General features: G+C 44.3%; 1 protein-coding gene across 8 annotated transcripts in view; it reads left to right on the top strand.

Moving 5' to 3' along the window:
* Positions 1-23,318, top strand: part of DOCK8 (dedicator of cytokinesis 8) — a 318,437-nt gene that overhangs the window by 117,254 nt on the left and 177,865 nt on the right. For all 8 annotated transcript variants that reach the window (XM_045772361.2, XM_087858754.1, XM_087858753.1 and 5 more), the window contains 4 exons: positions 18,331-18,448; positions 19,858-19,928; positions 20,996-21,134; positions 21,763-21,864. In XM_045772361.2, coding sequence (XP_045628317.2) covers positions 18,331-18,448; positions 19,858-19,928; positions 20,996-21,134; positions 21,763-21,864 — 430 coding nt within the window. The remainder of the gene's footprint in view (positions 1-18,330; positions 18,449-19,857; positions 19,929-20,995; positions 21,135-21,762; positions 21,865-23,318) is intronic.

Genomic DNA, 23,318 nt, shown 5'->3' with positions numbered 1-23,318 from the left:
CCTGTGTCTGATTGTGATGATGAATGGTCTGCCTGGGTTAGAAGGAGCCTCCTAAAATTCAGAAGCCTTCTTTCTTTGATTTCGAGACTTTTGTTCTTTTTTTTTTTTTTAATTATCATCTTAAAATTGGTTCTTTGAAGTGGCTTGTGTTCTGATGAGATATCCTTGGGGGAATTGTTCTTACTTCCCATTCTGTGCAGGGGGAAACAGCTTCCCTCCTTTTTAGTGTTTTCATGCTCAGATCTGACTTTTTCTACTGTACAGATGATCCTGAGGTGAGCATTCACCCACCCTCTTCCCCTGACGTGCTTGGCCACCTCTAAAGCAGAGGTATTTTAACAGCTCTCACTCGTGATGGATGTCCTGTGGTTTCAAGGCCTCAGGCCTGGCGCCCGTGACCCTCTCAGCAGAAGTCACAATGCCCTGGGGCCAGGTGTTAGAGGCTGTGTCAGGGGCTTCCTGGGGGACAAAGTAGGTAGGGGTTGGGGCAGGGCAGCCTGGCCCCACAGCACAAAGTAAAATAGACTTTACTATTTTAAATGTTGCTGCTTTAAATTCAACTATTTACTGATAGTTCAGTAATAGGGAAGGACTGAGTTTTACAGCGTAATAAGGTAATTTTTTTAAATGCTCATCAGTCAGAATTTGTGTATCTTTTGTAATTAAAAAAATGAATTTTATTTATCCCCAGGCCTCAATAGCAAAAGGTTATAAAACTAAAAATGTGCCAGTTTCACCTCCTTTGTTTTATGTTCTTTGACAACCTTCAGATGGTAAACTGGAGGGGCTGGTGTCTGGGTGGCTCAGTTGGTTAAGCATCTGCCTTGAGCTCAGGTCATGATCCCAGGGTCCTGGGATGGAGCCCATGTCAGGCTCTCTGTTCAGCAGAGAGTCTGCCTCTCCCTCTCCTGCTAGCCCTGCTTGTGAGCTCTCTCTCTCTCTGTCCAATAAATAAATAAAAGCTTTAAAAAAAGAAAAAAAAAGGTAAACTGGGATCCATGCAACAGTGTAGAAATAGAAATATTATATTTTAATAAGGATAATGGTAGAGGAATTCAACTTACTGGCTCTTTGAATCATTTTAAAGAGATTTCCATGCCTAAGGCTAAAAACTCCACATTTGGCAATAAGAACATCTCAAAGCTCATTTCTCAGCTTTTCCTAGAGCTTCAGGTTTTAAAATTGCATCTGTGGTTCCTTTTGCCCCTCATCACTTTCTTCGCAGGGGTGACATGGGAGGTGTTTTCTCTCTTATCAGAGTCCCGAGACCAGTGCCACAGCTTCTCCGAGATCCCTTCTTGGGCTCACAGAGAAGAAGTGGACAGTTTCTTCATGTTATTAATAGAGTTGCATTGCTGCCCTCTCAGGCTGCCAGCTCCAGGTGACACACACAGACATACCCTCTACTCCATTTCCCCTTCGAGAAAATTGAAAAAAAGAGGCAAACGCAGAAGGCTTGTCTCATCCAAAGCTCAAAGTTATGTTCTCTCTTGTCCTTCTTGCCTCACTGGCCTTAACATATCCCAGTGGCAAAGCTTCGTACTTCACTATCGTTGAGCTGAATGCCGCCAAAGTCCACACCATCCAGGACACTTGGATGCTACTGTAATTCTCCCACAACATCAGTGAGATCTTCCCAGTGAGGAGAGGAAAAGGGAAGGGAGGTGATTCATTTTCCTGAGCTGGGCTTTCTCTCGCTGTCCTCACCAGCCAACCCACACGCGAAGGAGTAGACGGATGGCTGCTTTCTCTTTTGTAAAGAACAAACCTCAAATTAGTGGTCTGTCCTTACGTGGTGAGAAAGTAAACCGAGAGCACTTAGGTTCTGCAATGCCCCCCCCACCAATAATATTTTGAAACCAGTGAAATTTTGTTGAGACCCATTATAAAGAGCAGCTTTAATGGGGACAAATGGAGGAAATTTTTTTTTTTTTTTTAACCAAACAAGACCAATCAGCCAGAAGGGAAGCTGCTCTGGGCCAAGAAAAGTACCCATGATCAGAGTCAAGAGACTGAGTCTCGGTTTCTTCATCTGTAAAATGGGATAACTCCGAGATACTTGGGGAGATGAATACTTTACGCATGAACGTGCTTTGCGAAATGTAAAACGCTGTATGGTACACAGATTAATTGTTGCTATTTGTGTTATATATACACTGTGGATCTCTGACCTGATTGTAAACTCCTTCAGGGTAGCAGAGACTCATTAGTTTCTCCCTTCAGGACCTAAAACTGTTTTGCACATGGTGGGGTGCACTCAGTAAGTGCTCTTGGTATTGGCATGTTGGTGGCGGGGGGGAAGAGGGAGATTGAATTTTAGCTGATTCGCTGCTGTTTTGCTCTGGTGGGGGTTTGGTGGGACCAGGGCACCGGCTGTACCCCTTCTGTCTCTAGCATCCTGCTGTGCTGATTATCTCCTCTGCAAGGCCCTGGTAGAGCCAGGGGGACTGCTCCAACTTGCCTCGTATGGTCTGTTTCCCACTGAGAGTAAACTCTAAGCAGGTGCCTGGGGAAAGCATTACTCTTATCTGAAGGTTTTAATGGGATCTCGCCATTGGGGATCAGACCGGACTTGCAGAAAGGAAAAGCAGACTCCCCATTAAGCAGGGAGCCCGACACAGGACTCGATCCCGGGACCCTAGGCCGAAGATAGACACTTAACTGACTGAGTCAGCCAGGCGTCTCTGCAGTTCTTCTAAATGCCACGAAGCTGTCATTGAAACTGCCCATTGGTACATCGTGTAAAATTTTTTGATAGTCACCTTATTTCTTCACTGTTTCCTTTGCCTGGTCCTGGAATTCGGGCCAGGCTCAATGAGTTAGATTCTGTGCAGATGAAGCAGACCATGTTAGTTTCTAGGCAGAGCCGCATTCCCTGAATTGGTGTTGACAAAGTGGAATAGAAAGGGAGCTTGTGAAGGGTAGAAAGTTTTCCTCGTTATGTCCAGGGTCTGTTTACTCATCAGGACAGGATGGTGGCAGTGATTTCCGGTAGAGATAGTCTGACTGCGGTTCCCGGCCAGCTCTCTAGCGAGAGCCAGTGTCAGGCAAGCCCTACATTTTTTGCACCGTACCCATGTAGAACTTTCCCCTGAGGCTCAGGATTGGCACCTAATACGTCATTCGATAGACATGTCCGCACCTCCCAGCAGCTTCTGCACTTGTTTGGTGGATATTGGGTGTGTGACCGTTTGCACAAGGAAGCTGCAGTGGGAGTGATACTTGATGTTACAAAGTGTGAACCCCCAAACGGGCCCCAACCAGAGGCTGCTGGGTGACTCCCAACGCACAGCTCTGAAGGTAGTGCCTCCGAAGTCACTAAGACGCTGGGCAATAGGCCTGAGAGCCCAAGTGCTCCCCCAAGGTAGCTGATGTTTCCAGGAGCTGTGGGATGTGACGTGAGCCCTGAATCACCGTATTGCTGAGCACGACCCCACCACGACAGCCTTACGGGGAGCAGGGCACAAAGGCTGCTTCCTTCCTGGGGTCTCTAATGTCCTCTCCCAGAGTCACGTTGAAACTAACCCAAACCCTGGCATGAAAATCCAGCCAACAACGTGCTAACTCCATGTGTCTCTTGGGCAAGGAGAAGTAGAGCCTGTGACAATGACTGTGACTCGGCTCTCCGAGGGGTTTGGGGATGAGCACTGCCTCCATGGGCTTGTCGCACTGGTGTGAGCGTGGGGAGTGAGAACTCGTCCCTGTCTTCCTTCCTCATCCTCTGTCATGGAGCACCATACCTGCCCTTTGAAAACCCTGCACACATAGCAGTACTTGTCCCCTTTGAATAATGTTGATGCAGTCCCCTGTCCAGTATTTTAGGGCCTCTACCGCGTGCCAGGCATTATGCTTGGCGTTGAAAGAGACCAGGAGTGACTCATCTCTTCGGAGGCACAGCCCAGTCTCTTAAGAGACATCAGAACCACCTACAAGTGTGCCAATCCGCTGAAGGACGTGCGTGAATTTCCGTCCTGCAGCCACCTTGAAATCTTTGCAAATTCTCCCACCTCCAAAACCCAGACAAGGCTTCTCTCTCCCCAAGTCCCCAGAGCAGGCATATATTTACAGCGGAGTTGGGGACATCTGGACAATTTATGTCTTAGTAGACACGCTGTTTCTCCCAATTCCAATACTTTCTTCCCCAACCCAAACCAAGGCATCTGACAATGTTCGAACCATGAGGCATGATCCAGCATTTTAATGAATAGTATTGACTTATTCATTGGCCTTATTTTTTGGAATGGGTGGGGGACTAATACAGTCTCTGCCCGAAAAGAAAAAAAGAGTCAGTTTCAGCAAGAGCAGAGATTGGAAATTTTCTGATATGTGTATGTGTTTTTGTGAGCTGGCAGATTTGTTTTAGGAAACTATTTGCAAAGCCTGGAAAAAATGTGCTCCCTCTGTTCCTTAAAAAGGCAAACAGGTTGGTTCCTGTTCATCATCCACGTGATAATTCTGGCTGGTGGTCTTTCAAAAAATGCAGCCCAGTCCCGATTTGGCATCTAGACAGTGTCTTTAAACTAGAATTTTAAGTCTTTTACAAAGCCAAATATTACCGAAACGTTTGTTCTGTTTTTGCTTGGGGAAACGATCCTTAAAAGTTTGCTGCTTCAGGGGAGAAGAAGGATGTTTGCGGCTGGTACTTCTTAGCATTCTTCTTACCTTTATCCAACCTGTCACAGCCTCTTGAAGAGACATCAGTTAATTCAGTTAATGGAATCAGAGCTAGAACCAAAGAGGAATTACTTATGTTTTTAGTAATTCTCAAGCTTTTATACTTAATTGGATCTTGGATTGTTGCCAAAGAGGCCCTTCTGATACTAAGAACATTCTCGTATAGGTTGTCATTATATTATATTCCTCAGGCCAGGAGAATAACTCTGAAACCCAGTGAAGAGGCAGAAATTTCACAAGGTAAAAAGCATTTTCTAAAGGGATCACATGTTTTGTTTATTTATTTAAATATTTTATTTATTTATTTGACAGAGAGAGACAGCCAGCGAGAGAGGGAACACAAGCAGGGGGAGTGGGAGAGGAAGAAGCAGGCTCCCAGCAGAGGAGCCTGATGTGGGGCTCGATCCCATAATGCCCGGATCACGCCCTGAGCCGAAGGCAGACACTTAACGACTGAGCCACCCAGGTGCCCCTGGGGATCACATGTTTAAATATCAGTGAATACCTGACCTATGCTTTTTAAAAACATGTACACCTGTGTTAGTTATCTGTTGCTCTGTAATGAAAACTTCACAGCGTAAAACAACAAACAGTTGTTATCTCCCAGTCTATGTGGTTTATCCAGGCGTGGCTTAGCTGAGCGCACTGACTCAGGGCTCTCAAAGGCCACAGTTCAATGGCAGCCAAGGCTGTGATCGCGGCAAGGGCCAGCTAGGGGAGAATTCACTTCCAAGCTCACTCATACGGTTGTTGACAGGATTCCGTTCCTCTTGGATTGTAAGGGCTTTCGTTTGTCACTAGCTCTTGGCAAGAGCCCTCCGTAAATTTTTTGCTATATTTGTCTCTCCACAGGGCAGCTCCCAACATGGCAATTGGCTTCTTCAGAATGAGCAAGAGAGGGTGTGTGTAAGCAAGATAGAGGCCAGAGTCTTTAGGTAAACCGCCAAAGTGACATCCCGTCACTTCCACTGTATTCTGTTGGTTAGAAACAAGTCACTGGATCCAGCCCACATGCAAGAGGAGGGGGTTTCACAGAGCAAGAATACCAGCAGGCAGGGTTACTGGGAGCCATGTTGGAAGCTGCTACCACAGTTCTAACCAAACTACAAAAGTTGGGGTGGAAGATGTAGCTGAGAAGGGCGAGTTTTGCAGGATGTCTGAAATGTATACTACTAAACTAGTCTGTTCTAGTCCTCCCCGTATAGACAAAATACATTCTTATTAAATGTTTTCATCAGGAAAGAAAGAAACAAACAAACAAACCACTGACAATAGGGTTCTAATACCCTAACTGGGAGCTTGATCTATTCAACAAATTTCTGAGCCCTCCCCATGTGGGAATCACAAAGAACATCCAAAGAACTGACCTTAAAACCACACCATAGGTTCCATGCGGTAGCTGGGAGTTAGGAGAGATGCGGTTAGCCAGTGAATGTTTTGACTATTTTATCAGTGTCAAGTTTAAGAAAGTTTCAGGAAAAAAATGTGGAATAAAGAAATTTGGGTATAGGGGGCGCCTGGGTGGCACAGTGGTTGAGCGTCTGCCTTCGGCTCAGGGCGTGATCCCGGCGTTATGGGATTGAGCCCCACATCAGGCTCCTCCGCTATGAGCCTGCTTCTTCCTCTCCCACTCCCCCTGCTTGTGTTCTCTCTCTCGCTGGCTGTCTCTATCTCTGTCAAATTAATAAATAAAATCTTAAAAAAAAAAAAAGAAATTTGGGTATTAAGGAGGACACATATTGCATGGAGCGCTGGGTGTTATATGCAAACAATGAACCATGGAACATTACATCAAAAACTAAGGATGCACTGTATGGTGACTAACATAATAAAAAATTATTATAAAAAAGAAAGAAATGTGGATTTGGGATCTTCCCACGTTTGCATGTTTTGTCACTCTCCTTGACATGTTAAGTATCCAGATCTTCCCCAGAGCAGTGCCTCATGATTAATAACTACCCCATCTTCTTGTCTGTCTCCTTTCACCACTCACACCGACCGTCCAAATCCAACCTCTTTGTAAGGAGGAAAGGAACCAAGAAAACTAATTCATATTAAGGTGGGAGTGGATGGTATTTAAACTTCTTAATACTTGAAATCTGCTAAGCAGTGTTTAAAAAAATATTTGGTAACATGGGTATCTTAATTGGTTAAATTTCAATGAGCTCAACAAAGTATGGTTTAAAAAAAAAGTTGCAAGCAAGGTTGGAGAGAGATTTACACTTTTCCTAAAGCAGTCCGTGTTCCCCAAAAGGTCTCAATTGCTTATGTATTTGTGATTCTTTTCACTGGGAATCTGATCCAGATAAGACTTAAGACTGTAAACATCCCAACTTTCCCTTTGGATCTTGTGCTGTTGAAAACTAGTAGACTTTTCTTGAACAAGTAAGTGGGTTTTAAGGAGAGCTCTCATTGGGGCATCTGGGTGGCTCAGTCAGTTAAGCATCTGCTTTTGGCTCAGGTCATGATCCCAGAGTCCTGGGATCAAGCCCCGAGTCAGGCTCCCTGCTCAGCGGGGAATCTGCTCCTCCCCTTGCTCTCTCTCTCAAATAAATAAATAATCTTTTTTTTTTTTAAAGGAGAGTTCACATGTATTGACGTGCTTCTAAAAGGTGCCATTGTCTTTGCCCCAGCTTGAGGTCCTGCTTTATTTACCAGGAGTGCTGGTTTTCCAGACTCTCACTTAAAAGGAACTTTTCTCTCTCATAAAAAGAAGGGATAGGATTGATGTAATAGAAAAGGTGCTCTGCAAATGTAGGAGCTCTATTTAGTTCGCGTTCAAAGACAATGTTCTATGTAAAGTCACCGTATGTGGTGTTCACACTGTCGTTCATCAGTTGAGAAAGCATGGACATCCAGCCCCCTGCCCAAATCGTTAAAAGTGGTATAATAAGAGTTATGAGAGTTTATTGTTGTTTTGCTCTCTTTTTCTCTCTCTTTTATTTGATTTCTCGTTTTGAGCGCATTTTTTTTTTAAACTTGACTGTAGAGAGAGAATATTGGGTCATGTATTGCAGTGTTTGGTAACATTTTGTCTCTGCTTCTTAACTGCATTTGCTGTTTGTGGGGGTGGCAGGGAGAGGTCCCCAAAGTTCAGAGTACAGTAGCAGCATTTATACAGAACATTGCAGCCTGGCCGGCAGAGCACAGAGGTTACCGAGGGGCCAGCTGCTGCTTGTGATAGCATCCCAGGGCCTCCTTCTAATCTTGCACCATTTCCCAGGGTGGGCATCCTCGTGGGGGAGCTCTGCCTGGTGCCCTAGGACAGTCACAGCCCTTTCTTGTTCTGATTTCTGAAGCTGGAACATGCTCGTCACCCTACAGGTGACGGTTTCTCCTTCCACTTTTCATGGATTCCTTTGTGAATTTGTGCTTTGATCTAACCGAAGTATTAGAAACAGGAACAACCACAAATAATGGCATGCGACCCATAGAATGACAAGGTGAGACATGGAAAATGCCTTATTTATATGCACTTATTTATAAACCTGATTCTAAAAATTATCTGGGGCAGCTTATGGAGAATGCATAACAAGTATAAAATTTCTGGGTGAGAGGAAATAGGGGAGGGAAATCAATCTAAATCTGGGTAAGGTTAATACCAGAATATATCTTAATGTCCTTAGTTCCTTAAAAAGTTAGCTGTACATGTGACCTTGAACTTCCTAGCAGCCAAGCCAAAAAAAAAGGTAACACACTTAACTTTAGGATTCATATACCTGCCAAATTAAAAACAGTGCTGCTCAAACTTAAACGTGCATTTGAATCACCTGGGGTGTTGGTAAGATGCAGGTTCTGATGCACTCCTCCCCGGACATCCTTTAAGTAGCAAAGCCTTCACTCACTCCTAAGCTTGTATTTACAAAGCATGCTCCCCCTAAAAATATTAGGTTTGCAGGTTTCCTAGGTAATTCTAGAATAGATCAGGTATTGAGCGCTAAGTTTTCTAACTTCAATTTGCTCTTGATGTATTTAAAACATCAAACCCTCTAATACCGAGGGACAGTATTCACTCTCATCTTCGAAGTTAACTATGTTATTTCAAACCATTTAAAAAAGTCGTATAGGGGCTCCTGGGTGACTCAGTCAGTTAAGCAGCTGCCTTCGGCTTAGGTCATGATCCCAGGGTCCTTGAACCAGTCCTTCGATGGGCTCCCTGCTCATTGAAAATCCTGCTTTTCCCTCTGCCCCTTACCCTGCTTCTGCTCTCTCTTTCTCACATAAATAAAATCTTAAAAAAAAAAAAAAAGGCCGTACAGTTTGGACGAACATCCTTTTGCCCTTATAAATAATATAATAAAAGATCACATTATAATAAAATTCTGGTGAGTCTGTGAACCAAAGAGACATTTACTGTTGTTCTTAGAATTAGCAATGGTTATGTGCCGTGGGTCTAGCGTCAGGGCACCTGGATCTGAATTCCACTGTGCCATTTGCTAGCTGTGTTACCTTGTGCAAGTTATGCATCTTCTCTGTGCCTGTTCTATCACCTGCCAAATGAAGCTAATCATAGTACCCGTCAGAGGTGGCTGGAATAGTGCCTGCACACAGTAAGAATTCAATAATGTTAGCCATTCTTTAAAAAAAAATTATTTATTTATTTTAAAGCGAGAAAGAGAGCATGGGGGAGAGGGGCAGAGCCAGAGGAAGAGAGAATCCCAAACAGATTCCCCGCTGAGTGCAGAGCCCAACGCAGGGCTCGATCCCACGACCCTGAGATCATGACCTGAGCAGAAATCAAGGTTCAGAAGCTCAATCGAGTGAGCCACCCACGTGCCCCAGTAATGTTAGCTATTTTTATTATTACATTTGAAATAAATTTTCCTGGCAGTGAAATGTGAATGATAAATAAAACCACCTCGTCAGCTGCTCATCTTGCATAAGTAACGTTAAAGGAACATATCTAGATTTGCAATTGTCTTTGGAACGCCTGAGTCAAAGACACAGACAACTTTAAGATCACTGCTATTAATAGGCGTTTGAATTTCGTTCTGTTAGAATCAAAGTCAGTCGCTAACAAAGTACAAAAAGCAGTTACAGCCACCAACCTCTTCCCATAGTTTTCTAATGAAGGCATCTCATTCATGCAGTTGGCTTTGCTGCATTTCCCCTTTGTTGAACAGTTCATCAATTTTTTGGCTCTGTCTTTGCAGAAAGGGCTAGAAAGGAGGAGTTTTTAAACACAAGAAAATAAAAAGAAATACTTTGAAATTACCAAAATAGGCTGAGTGCGTTTGCTTAGAGAAGTGGAGAGCTTTTTATATAGAAAGCTGTTTCAGTATGTTGTATCACAAGAGCTAGGTACTAATTTACCAGCCCATCTACTTCAACTCAGCGTGTATCGCTAGTGGTCTGCTGTTATAAACCAACACTTGGGTCTTAAGCTTTAGGAACACTAATAAAATGGCAAAACTGATTTCACTGGTATTCTCCTCCTTGCCATAACCATAGCTAAGATCCTTTTAAGGTCTCCCTAAACCTGAAGCACCTGGCCACATGTCATTTTAAATATATTGAGGGGTGCCTGGGTGGCTCAGTCAGTTAAGCATCTACTTTTGGCTCTGCTTATGATCCCAGGGTTCTGGGATCCAGCCCCAGGTCAGGGGCAAGTCTGCTTCTCCCTCTGCTTCTGTGATTTCTCTTACTTTTTCTGTCTCTCAAATTTAAAAAAAAATCTTAAAAAAATAAAAATAAAACATATTGAGATGGACCTACTTCCCCATTTGCAACATATACTTCATATATAATTATATGTAACAGTTTGCAAAGTGGGGGAAATTTTTGTTTACCTGTAGGTTAAACTCGGTAGAGTTGCCATTGAGGAATTGACAAAATGTTGTACGTGGTAAGCATTTCATTTAAAATCATGGGTCACCTGGCTGGCTCAGTCAGAAGAGCATATGTGACTCTTGATCTCAGGGTCCTGAGTTCGAACCCCACATTGTTTATAGAGTTTACTTAAATAAACTTAACAAAAATAAGATCATTGATTGTGATATTGGAGTTTTATGTTCATATTTTGGAGCTAATAATGTTGGAGGCCTCAGACATTTTTGCGACATCCTAAGATGTTCCTAGATCTGAGGCTCTGCGCCTGTCATCCTGAGGGGAAAGCGGCCCCGCCCACAAGCCAGCCCCAGCTCTTGGCGGGAAATCCTGATCCCTGCACTCGTGGAAGGAAATGGGTGCCCGCAGGAACAGGAAGAACGTTCCCTCGTCAAGGGCATTTGTCATAGGCTGAGAGGCTGGGGGAGAAAGTGTACCAGAGAGAGACACAGAGAAAGAAAAGTGAGGGGGAGCTTAAAAAAAAAAAAAAAAGAGGCAGACCCCCGCACATACAGATTGAAGACAGAAACAGACAGCCGTTGAAAGACCGAGAGGGAAACGCAGAGAGAAGGGCGGGTTCCCTAGGGCGCGTGGACGGAAGCCTCACAGCCCCGCCCAGAGCCCAGAGTTCGCGCCTGCGCGCTGAAGCCGCTCCACCGTCTGGCGCCGTCCTGATGGGAAGCTTGGCCTCGGTGACATCAGCCTTCGCAGCTGACCAAGCGCTTCTCAGGGATCACTGAGTCGGAGACGGTCTCCAACCTTTTTCTTACAGGTGACGTCCACCTTTCCCTGGGAGAGCATTTTGTAGTTTTCTAAACCCCCTTTGTCAGAGAAAGCCCACCTGCCTTGAAGACGGCAGTATCCCCCAGCTCCAGCGGCTTGAGCTGCTTGTTAGATTCTCCCTCTGCTTCGCACCGGAAACCAGCCGGTGTGGAGCTCAGCAGCGAGCTGATGGAGGCCTTCGTTCCTCTTGCCGAGCTCTCCTCTCGAGGCTCTGCTCTCTCTCCTGCTGACTCACTTGTGTTAGCACCTTTGCTAGAGAGCTGTTCAAAGTGTCCAGTTGTTTCAACAAGTGTCTGATGTTCTCTTTGCTGTAGCTCACCTGCTCCTTGAGCTGCACTCCAAGCTGGAGAAGCTCCTAGAAGAAAACACAGATGTCATCTTGGGGCTAAGTGATAGGGGCAGATTCTTCTCTCTGTTTTCTCGCTCTGGTTAGACACTGGGCTAAACTGAGCAGGAGCCATACTGGTGTTTTTCGCACTGTGGCTTTGCAAGATTTCTAGGTCCCCTGTGTCAACCTGTTTGCAGCAAAGGAAATAGAAGCTAGTCCCAAGAGGGTCCCAAGCAGAGAGAGTGTGTGTGGTCAACAATTCCATCTAAGAATGACCAGATTCCCACAAGCTAGCTTCTGACTTCCTCGAGCTGCTTACTTAGAGCAGTTCAAAAATCAGCGGAGGGGCTGTTGGCGAATCAGTGGAAAAAATTCAAAGTTTCCAAAAACAGTTTGCAATCAAGAGAAGCCATCTGAAGTGGCTCTGGAAAGAAAACTGTTGATGAATACCACATGTTCTGTTAAGTGTCATGATGCATAGGACCAAGGAGAGCCATTCTTGTCTGTGTTTGGGGAAAATGAGATTGTACTCGACGCCGTGCACATACGCTGGGCCTGCACTGACTAAAGCAGCTTTCGAAATCACTTGGCCTGAACCAGTAAGTCTCATCTTGCTTATGGGCTACCTTCTCAAAAATCGTTAGGTGACATAATGCTTAGGATTTTTCTCTAGCTAACATGAGCCATGTAATTTATCACTTGTACAACATATGAGCCCATTTATAAGTTTCTCGATAATCACTCTTACCTGGTTTAGGTTCTGCTAATTACCGAGCATGCAGGTAGATCTTACCTCCCAAGAGGTAACAGTCTTATATTCATATATTCATTTTCTTTCAAAGTGTGCATATTTAACAAAACACATCACTTAGCGCTGTTGCAGTAAGAAATATAATGATCCTTGGGAGATTCACCTTCCTAAAAAAAAAAAATGTTTGGGTAAAGCCATTTAACCTCCCTGGAGTCAGGTTCCAGGCTTGCAAAAAGGGATGTTGAGCTAAATTCTCTGGAAGTTTCCTTCCAGCTGTGTGTCCTGTGGAAAGTGCGTTCAGAGTGGGGCAGGGCATTGAGTGCCGATGATGATGATGTTTGAGCACAGGGGTTTGCCATTCCTATGGAAGGAATGTGCGAAATTGTGAACCAGTATTGGGGGGATGGGTGGGCCACGTAGGCAGTCCCCTGTACAGGGACGTGGGAGTAGTGTGGGGGACAGCTTATGCGTTGTGATTTACACGGACCCTTTCATCCAGCTACTTCAAAGCGTTTTTACAAACTGGCTCAATATTTCTTCAAGCCCAGAATAATGAAAGGTGGATTGGTGTTTTTTTCAATTAATTCAAAGGTGAAGAAATTGACCTTTACGGAACCTAAAGAGATTTTTCCAAAAATGCCCTACATTGCAGAGGGGCAAGATAGATACAGTGTTCATCACAGCTTAATAACTGAGAAAAAGGAAATAACCTGAATGCCTATTTTTGGAAACTGGTGTAAATTATGGCACATTCATCACATGGAATTATGTAGCCATTAAAATCGTGTTCATTGGGAGAACAGTCGTAACTGAGCAGCATTAAATGATACAAAACCAAGATAAAGCTTCATATATACAGTGGGATGAAATTGTTTAACGTACAGAGGAAATAAAGACAGGAGGACATAGGCTAGTCTGAACAGTGATTTTCCTCCGTGCAGTATTGAGTAGTTGGTATTTTATTCTTTATACTTTTCTATACTTTTCAGCTATTCAAGATTGAAAAATGGATACATATTATTTTCATAATCATATTGCTTTCATAGTCACGATTATGAAAGAGTTTGTGTATGAGAGAGTGTGGAGTGGACCAACTCTAGAGGATGATAGGAAAGATCTCTTTGATGATACAGGACATGTGAGCCAAAACCCAAGAGATGAGAAGGGACCAGTGAATTAGAGAACTCAGAGAAGCTCTTTCAGGCAAGGGAACAGCAGGTGCAAAAGCCCTGTCATAAGAATCAGTTTAGAATGTTCTAGATCTTGAGAAAAGGCCAGGGCAGGAAAGTACTGAGCAGTGGGGTCAGAGGAATTGCCAGGGGCCAGATCATGTAGGGCTCACGATGAGAAGTTTGGGAAACCCTCGTAGGGGCCTGCCATAATCCGTTTTACACTTTTAAAAGGTCCTCCTGATGGATATATAAGGAGTAGATTATAAGGGGCAAGTGTAGAAGTCAAGAGATGACTTAAAAGCATTGCTGTGGTCTGGGTGAGACATGAGGGTGGTTTGGAGTGGAGTGTGGAAGGTTGTGTGTATTTGACCCTGCTTTGTGTAGGAAATCATCATCATCACCATAACTGTCCTTAATAAGTTCTTGCTCATTAACGCACCCCACAGCCCTGCGAGATAGGTGAGACTATTAGCCTGACTGGGGCTTTGGAAAGGCTAAATAACTTGCCCAAGGTCAGCTCTCTGGCTCCAGAGCCAACACCCCTAACCACTCTTGACAAGACCACTCAGTAAACATTCGCTCTACAGAAGGGAGCAGTGGCTGCAAAGATGAGCAAGCGTGAGCAGAGAGGGGTCTGTCCCCAGCCACGTGCCCGCACCCAGCTTTGGACTGCCTTCTGCACTCATTACTACATCCATGTCCATTCCGAACGGCCTCACAGTTGCACTCCCTCAGTTTGACAGAGAAAGATCTGGAAAGTGCCACTGACACAGCCACGAGCTAGGTTCAGAACAGCACTGAACTTGATCCTATGCCTGCTCCGTGGCTAACTCATAGAGGACCAACTGTCCCTTTACCTTCCAGGGCCTCTATTTTCTCATTTTCAAAAATTGGGGCTTGGGGTTGGTGTCTCCCAGCTCTTGCTCACCTCTTCACTCTCTCCTGGCCTGCCATCTCCTCTTTGGAGGAAGCTATCAACACTTTACTGACTTTTGAAGCTTGTTGAGTATTGTGCCCGTTATCTAAATTTAATGACTTTCCTGGTGATGACATTCTTGCCTTGCATTTATGTTCTTTTTCACTTAAATGTAGGAAGCAGTCAATGCAGTTGACCATTGACAGCCAGTGGTAATCCTGAGATCACAAGAGATCAACAGAAGGACAGGATGGTAGCTAGAAAGAGCTGGAAACAGAGGCCAGGAGGCAGGGGAAGTGTGTGTGTCCCAGTTTCTACCATGCCAGGGCACCAGTGCCTGAGGCAGAGTGGCTTAGAGAGGTCACAAGATATAGCAATTGAGATCTGTCGCCATCACTGTGTCACCCCCATTCTGCCTCCAGCAAGTCACCCAATACAGAGAGTCTGGGGTAAATTAAGACATAGGAATGTTACTTATTTGCATCCTTGGCCTTTGAACTTGCACAAGCAAAGTAACAGCTGCTGTGTGTTCTTGGTAATTCCAAGTAGCATTTTCTCTCCTTGAATACCTGAGAGCCTTTACTCATACCTGAGAGCCTTTACTCATTATCCTGCAAAACTATTTCAGCAGAGAATCCTTATGCATTTTTCCTCCCTCAATGTGGGCTGTTCCTCTGTCCCTGGAGAAGTTTATTTCAATGTTTTCCCAAGTGATTTCTCAGAACATTACACATGTGAAATATACCATGAAAGAATAGATTAACGAAATGAGTTTTGAGGTCAAAACACTTAGGGGAAGGAGCTGCCTCTTTACCCCTCGAAGCGATTCAGGACGCACATTAACCTGCGTATCTTCGTCTCCCCCAGTCTTTCCCGGCAGCATTTGGACGCCCACCTACTCTACTTCTCCACATATTTGATAACGTTTTGCAAAGTGCTGGGGTTCTGTGGAGTAGCCCAGGCAGCACTGGTTTGTGGTTGGCTTTCGGTGACCAGCAGGCTAATGGGATTTGTCTTGCTTGATAACCTGGCATAAGTCTAAAGGTTGTATGACACTCGGGGAAATAAGTATCTTTGCTTTTAACAACGATAAGTTGCATGAAATATTTTACAGAATAGAATTTCAAACTCTGAAATTTTATTATGAAACTGGGATTCTGAGCATCAATGCCTCTGTTCCCAGTAGTTCAGGAAGCTCTCCCTTGAACGTTAACTCTGTCACATGGCTCGCTCTTCATATGTCTGGTACCGAATCACTGACTGGGGGGCTGTCAGCCTGGTCTGTCAGGAACAGGTTCACTCAGCCCATCCACTTGGCTTTGTCTGGGGTTGTGGTTATTAGTGTTGTCCCTGCTGATATTGTCATAGCAAGGAAAAGCCATGGGGTAAATTTGGGTGTTTATGCAGACACCGGTCCAAAATCACCATTTTCACCCACACGTGATGGCAGGATCAATCTGCTTATTACAACAAAGGGTTTAGAGTTGCAAGAACGGAGTCAGTGCCAGCTTAGTCTTTCCCTTTTGATTTCCCTATCACAGACCTCATAAATTAAACAGATATAGATTTTTTATCTTCTTATACTTGAGCATTGACTTCACCCTTTTTTAGGGGAGCATACTTTATATTTGAATATGGACCCAGTGAGTGACATTGACAATGTCTATTAAAGATGGGAAATCGGCCAGGGATCGATGTACGGATTTTTACTGTGCAAATTCACATGTGCAAATAAGTGGTTCTCAAACAGGGGTGATTTGGGCCCCTCGAGGGACATTTGGTAATTTCTGGAGACATTTTTGCTTGTCAGGACTGAGTAGGAGGGAGATACTACTAATATCTAGTGGGTAGAGGCCAGCGATGGGGCTGAATGTCCCACAACAAGGAATTGTCAGTCCCAAATGTCACTACTGGTGAGACTGAAAAACCCTTGTATGGATTAATAGGCAAATTTTTGTAAAGTGTTACGAGAACCTACATTCACTAAGGGAAAATCTGGTCACCTGGTCCCTCATGGTCACTCCTCTGCCGGTGTCTAATACACACAAAGGTTGTTTGTCGTCTTGGAAGCTTTTGGAACAAGAATGTGTCTGTCTGGGGAGAATGTGTTACCTAGGAATTACAACAGTGGACCAAGTGTGAGGAGGACAAGACATTTGCCCAAAGAGTGGGACACTAACTAACTGAATCAGTCCTTGTGTCCTGTTGACACTCATCTGTTAATAAGACCCAAAAAGTTAGGCAGACTTGTCACTGAGAGATGTCATGAAGAACACATGGTCGGACAAGGTCATTCTTGTCGTTTCAGTGGGGGTCTCATGAGAAGGAACACAGCTCTAGAGCTAGACTTCCTGACTTTAACTCCCAACTGACATTTCCTACCTATGTGATTTGGGGCAAGTTATGTAACATCTCTGTATCTCACTTTTTTCTTTATTTGCGATATGGGGATGATGCCATGACAATAGTACCTACTTATAGGGTATTTATGAGAATTTAACAGTTTAAATTAATAAATAAGTATTTGGGGGCACCTGGGTGGCTTAGATGATTAAGGGTCTGCCTTCGGCTCAGGTCATGATCTCAGGGTCCTGGGATCGAGCCCCGTGTCAGGCTCCCTGCTCAGTGGGGAGTCTACTTCTCCCTCTCCCTCTGCCTCTCCCCCCTACTCGTGCTCTCTCTCTCAAATGAATAAATAAAATCTTTAAGAAAAAAAAAGAGAAATATTTGGAACATTACCTGACTCAGGATAAGTGCTGTATGAATGCTAATTGTTTCTTTGAGTCAGGATTATGATCATCCAAAAAAATACGTATTTGTTCTTCTATTCCACAAATATTTATTTAGCACCTGCTATGTCCCAGGCACTATTCCAACTGCTGGTGATTCATCAGTGGATCAAACATCAGATAAAGATAGAAAGAAAAAAATATATAAAATTATGGTTAACCTAGTACCTGTCCCATAGCTGTTAGATAAATGGATGTATGTTTCATATTGTTGTGTTATTGTCATATAGCTTGTTGGATTGGAGGTTGAAAGTGTCGTCTTAGATAGGAAAAGAAAGCTAACCCTGTCCAGAATCCTGCGGTAGGGAGAAACTGGGACTGCTTTGTACAGATTAGAAAGGGGAAAAGAGGAAGGAAAGAAACGCAGTTAGACCCTTCGCCTGTGGTCATGAATTGTGTTTAGAATGTACTGAGTGGCGCCTGGCTGGCTCAGCTAGTGGAGCATGTGACTCTTGAGCTCAGGGTTGTGAGTTCGAGCCCCACGTTGGGCATAGAGATTACTTAAAATAAAGTCTTTCAAATAAGTAAGTGCAATAATTAATTAATAAATAAAATGAGCTGAACCTTTTTTTGCTTTCTTATCATGGTATCAGACATTCTATGTATCAGATTTCCATGTTCGAAGGCAGTGGGACGTTCTCGGCAGCAGACACAGCTCACTGTGTAGCAAAGCAGAGAACAGTGTTGGTTCTTATCAGTGGGCTGTCACCGAAGAGGCAGAATCCATAAGACCTCCCTCCTCCAAAAACAATTCACTTCTGAAAGGAGAAACTCCTTCGGGATAATTACCTCATGAGTGTAGGCTTTAGCATTCAGGGAAGAACTTGGCAAAAATAAACTCCAGACTTTATTTGCCAGTTCTTTATCTTTTTTGTTTGTTTGTTTGTTTGTTTAATATTTTTTTATTATATTATGTTAGTCACCATACAGTACATCCCTGGTTTTTGATGTAAAGTTCATGATTCGTTAGTTGTGTATAACACCCAGTGCACCATGCAATACGTGCCCTCCTTACTACCCATCACCAGCCTATCCCATTCCCCTACCCCCCTCCCCTCTGAAGCCCTCAGTTTGTATCTTTTCTTTTCCAGAAATCTTCTCTACGTCTACCCACAGAGGCTGAACTTTGCTAACAAGCTGGCATCCGCCCGGAATATCACAATAAAGATCCAGTTTATGTGCGGAGAGGATGCTAGCAATGCTATGCCGGTAAAGAGGGAGATAAATACATGCCTCGCACCGGGGTGGGCCGGACTGCCCGTGTCAGTCCACACAGACAAAATCCAGGGCCCCTCAGTGTGCAGAGTCTGTCCATTCAGGCCAACCTATCAGCCCCGGCAGAGGCCTTTATGGCTAGTCCCATATTGGTCCCCCTGTGCCGATGGGGAAACGGGGTCAGTCTAAGTTGCTAGTCTCTTCCCTAACGTATTCTGTAGTGATCTGTGAAGTTTGGAAATGCAGACCATTTTAGAGCACTGAAAAATATTATGAAATCTTTCCACACCACCTTAATGGCATAAGAGTTGGAGAGACGGGCCCCACTGTGCCGGCCATGTTTGCACTCTGGCCAAGCCCCAGACCATGTCTGGAGACAAATGCCAAGTATTGCCTAGTAATGATAAACACACACACCGTCTGAACACCCTTCGGGGATGGATCTTCAGCCTGAGGCAAAATATAAATCAAATAATAAATATATAATACAGTGCTTTCTAAGGAACCCGGAAGGCCAGTATTTGTATTATTTTACCTATCTGCCACTAAATGAGATGGGCAGTTAGCTATTACTATTTTCCCTAAGTCCTAGAATTCAGTTCATATACCTTTCTACTGAAGGATTTTTTTTCCAGTGCTTCTATTCTTTAGATATCTACTTTTTTTTTTTTAAACCATCCTTCTGTTGGCCCACTCACTTCCCCAAAGCAAGGCTTCCTCTTGTGACAGTGATGGGAAAAAAGTCTTCAAGGAGGGCTCTCTTAGTTCTCTCTGCTCTGGCCCCTAGCAAAGCTCCCAAGTCTGCCAGGTACAGCTGTGCAGAAGCTTCTGGGAGGGGACAAGTGAGGGTCAATCCCAGCCTATTCTCCACTCCCCAAGCCCAGGGACCTTGTCATGAGCACTGTTGCATTAGTAGAAGGCCCTTGTTTTCTTTGCCCAAAGGTTAGTCAAATCGTATACCATTAGGGCTGAGTCAGGCCAGAGGAGGTGTCTTTGTCTAAATAGCAGAAACATGTCGACAGGCTAGTGAAGGTCCTGGTCACCCAAGCGATCAGGTCCATGTCTTTGGAGGGAAAGGAGCCTGGACCACAGTCGCTGAGGGCAAAACTGTGTGGCTTTACCCTGGAGTACAGACCTCTAGACAGAAAGGGAAAGTGGAGAGGGCACTGGTTTTCCAGTCTCACAAACCTGTGGCTCTTTGTCCCTAATACAACTCCTTGGGACCTCAGTTTACCCTTCACCGCTGGTCCTTCTGCATCGGAATGCAGTTGGTCGGTTGTAAACCCAGCACCCTTAATGTACAAAATACATTGTGAGACCAGAACATCCACGGGGCTGATGGTAGTTGATTTGATATACCCAAATATCACTGCTAATTTGGTCTTTTCTACATTGGTGCACAGGTCATCTTTGGAAAATCCAATGGCCCTGAATTTCTGCAGGAAGTGTACACAGCTATTACATACCATAATAAGTAAGTACCTTTCAGAGTTCCAAATATAGGCCATGGTTGTGTCATTACCTCCCGGCTTTTCTGAATCCCCTTTTGGTGATTCCTCCCAAAAGTTTTATAACTCGGGGACTAAAGGACAAAGGAAATATATGTCAGTTCCATGATTCTGTGTTGGAGATGCATATTTTTCGCCATTAAGACTGGGAGAAGAGCATGTCTTTAAGAACCAAATATTGTTTTGACTTTTCTGGAGCCTTCTGATATAGCATGCTACAGAGAAATTTTATGGTATTAAATATAGAAAGAAATTTCCTAACTTGCTTGGAGGTATTGCAGGGGCCAGAAGCAAAGTCCAACTCTCCTTTCCCTGTCTCCTCGTCTTCTAAATGTTACTCCACATCTGTCCTATTATCTACTTTAACATTTACGTTCTCTGAAAGAGAAATGGAGCCCTCATTATTCTGTGGGTAAATTGAGTCACAGAATAATGTCTCAAACCATTCCTGTTTCACAGGTAGGGGAGGGGAGGGTCAGATGGACTCGGGTTTGATCCTGGCTTGATAACCTTGGCCCTCTGAACTATTTCTCTGAACCTTCTTTCCTGCGTTGGGATGAGGTTGAGATGAGTAGCTGGGACTTTGTAATTCAATAAATCAGGTTCCTTTTCCTTCCCACCAGCATTAATTCGCTAATCCATATTCCTTTGATGAGGGCCAGCTATGGGTCAGTCCCTGTTCTTGGGGTGGGGATAGAAAAGGAGGTCACAGCAAGGCTCGGAGCCTCATCTACTTTTCAGATTAAGTCGAACTTTTCCATTATATGTGGAGTTGTTTTCTTGTTGTTGTTGTTGTTGTTTTTCCTGACAAAGCTTTTAGTCTGTGAGCAGTCTTATGTAAGCAAAGCGTATCTGGTGATACAAAGTTTGGTCTCAAGGAGCTTCAGCGTGGGAGCAGAATGATATAAAATGAAAAGCAGAACACCAGGCAGGCAAATTCTGTGGAGCAAAGGGCCTGTGGCGTTACAGCTGATAGTCAGAGACGTCATCGTTCTTCTAGAAGTTATTCATGTGTAATGTGCTTTTGACACAGGTCTCCTGACTTCTATGAAGAAGTGAAAATCAAGCTCCCCGCGAAGCTCACAGTAAATCACCACCTCCTGTTCACTTTCTATCATATCAGCTGTCAGCAGAAGCAGGGAGCCTCTGTGGAAAGTCTTCTGGGGTATTCGGTGAGTCGTTGCCAACTTGCCGATTCACACAGCAGGGACTGGCCTCCAGGGTCTCTGCAGAGACAGACAACTCGGTTCTATTCGTGTGCTTTTCCCTGTCAGAAGGAGCACAATGTGCCAAACCAGATTCTAGCAAAGAGCAGAAATGACTTGACCTAGCAGATGAGAAATTTCTGGAATGGCAAGCTTGTGGGTGATAGATATTGGAAGAATACTCATTTGTAAAAACAAAAGCAAAAACAAAAAAAACCACAATGTCCATTATTTCCAGATTTCATATATATGTTCCACATATAAGCTCTTTTTTTCTCCAAGAGGAAGAAAGTTATTTCTTTAAAAAATATAAAAGGTAAAATAAACATTGATGGTGTCCAGACCCTCACAAACATTGACTGTAAAGAAAAATGCTACTACTTTGGCTCTGAAAGCAGTAAATCATTGATATTACTATCTCAGGAGCTCTCAGGGAATTTAAAATGCAAAGAACTTGACAGAAATTACTGCTCAAAAGAGGTCTGGTCAATATCTAATCATCATTTAGTTGCATTTGATTATTGTGAGCTAGATAAATGGCCAGAATTATATGCTGTAATAAATACCGCTTTCTTCTTTACATCATCTGTTGCAGTGGCTGCCAATTCTCCTAAATGAACGTCTTCAAACCGGATCCTACTGTCTCCCAGTTGCCTTGGAAAAGCTGCCGCCCAATTACTCCATGCATTCTGCAGAGGTAACCAGCCAGCTAGCCGCTAGCCGTTTCCTGTCCAGCCATGGTCTCGGACCACCTTCCCAAATCCACTTCTCGTTCCGTTCACCATGACTGAGGGTGCACAGCATGTTTTGGGGAACCATCATCTGTCAGCACATTGCATCTTGTTTTTGTTTTGTTTTTTTAAAGGGTTTATTTATTTATTTTAGAGTGAGTGAGAGAGCGTGGGGCGGGGGGAGCAGAGGCAGAGGGAGAGAGAAACTGAAGCACTCCGTGCTCAGCAGGGAGCCCAACACAGGGCTCGATCTCACAACCCCGAGATCATGACCTGAGCTGAAGCCAAGAGTCCAGCGCTCAACCGACTGCGCCACCCAGGCGTCCCATCACGTTGCATCTTCTGAGAGCACATTGCTCTGGGGGGAGGGGAGAAATAACTGCTTATGAAACCCCATTCGTTTAGACGTCACCAACTCTGAAGGCTTGGTAAATGCAGCTCGCACCCAAGGGAGCATTACCTCGCCTTATCCACAAGAAGGGGATTCACAGAGTAATGCCTTGTAAACTGGAGGCAAATGGGGCCCATTTGTGTTAACAACTGCTCCTTTTAAAAGGTTCCCACGCTGATGTCCACCGGTTTCTCCTCTGGGTCAGTCATGGCTCTCTGCAGTTGGATACCTTTATTCCTCTAAAGATGCCAACGTCAGGAGTCTTTCCTTCCCCCGTTTCCTGCACTGCCTCTTGCACACCCACTGTGCTGCAGTCCACCATTTAAGGGGGCCTCGAGGGCTCTCCGCTGCTCACCACAGCAGCACCAGCTCTCAACCAGCTCTCCTGCGTCTCGCTCGGCCTGCTGCAGATTTGCATCAAGTATGATTTTCAAGCAAATCCCAGACATCGTATCATTTCATTTATAAATATTTTTAAATGATCTTAAAAGATAAGGGCTCTTCTTTTTAGCTATCACAATAGCATTGGCATACCTTATAAATTAGTAATTCCCTTATCTTCAAATATCCAGTCAGTGATCAAATTTCCGTTTATCTCACCAATGTCATTTTTTTTAAAAGATTTCATTTATTCATTTGAGAAAGAGAGAGAGAAAGAGAGAGGGAGAGCACAGAGGGACAAGCAGGTTCCCCCCTGAGCAGGGAGCCCGATGTGGGGCTCAATCCCAGGACCCTGAGATCACGACCTGAGCCGAAGGCTAATGCTCAACCGACTGAGCCACCCAGGTGACCCCAATGTTATTTTTTTTTTTTTACAGTTGTTCGTTTGAATCAGGATCCAAATAAGATTCACACATTCCTCTTGGTTGACATGTCTTGTAAGACTCTTTATCTATAGGTCCCTCCCCTCTTTATCTCTTGTTTTTCTTGCAATTTTCAAGTTGAAGGATTTCCCAGGAATTTGGATTTTGTTCCAACTTTTAGAGTCAACTTTCTTCTCCACTCTGACTACTCATCTGTCATCCCCAA

This window comes from Ursus americanus, chromosome 34 (genome assembly GCF_024610735.1).
Source record: "Ursus americanus isolate L20-20 chromosome 34, mUrsAme1.1.p, whole genome shotgun sequence".
Classification (NCBI taxonomy): Eukaryota; Metazoa; Chordata; class Mammalia; order Carnivora; family Ursidae; genus Ursus; species Ursus americanus.
This window is presented reverse-complemented; position numbering and strand designations above follow the sequence as displayed.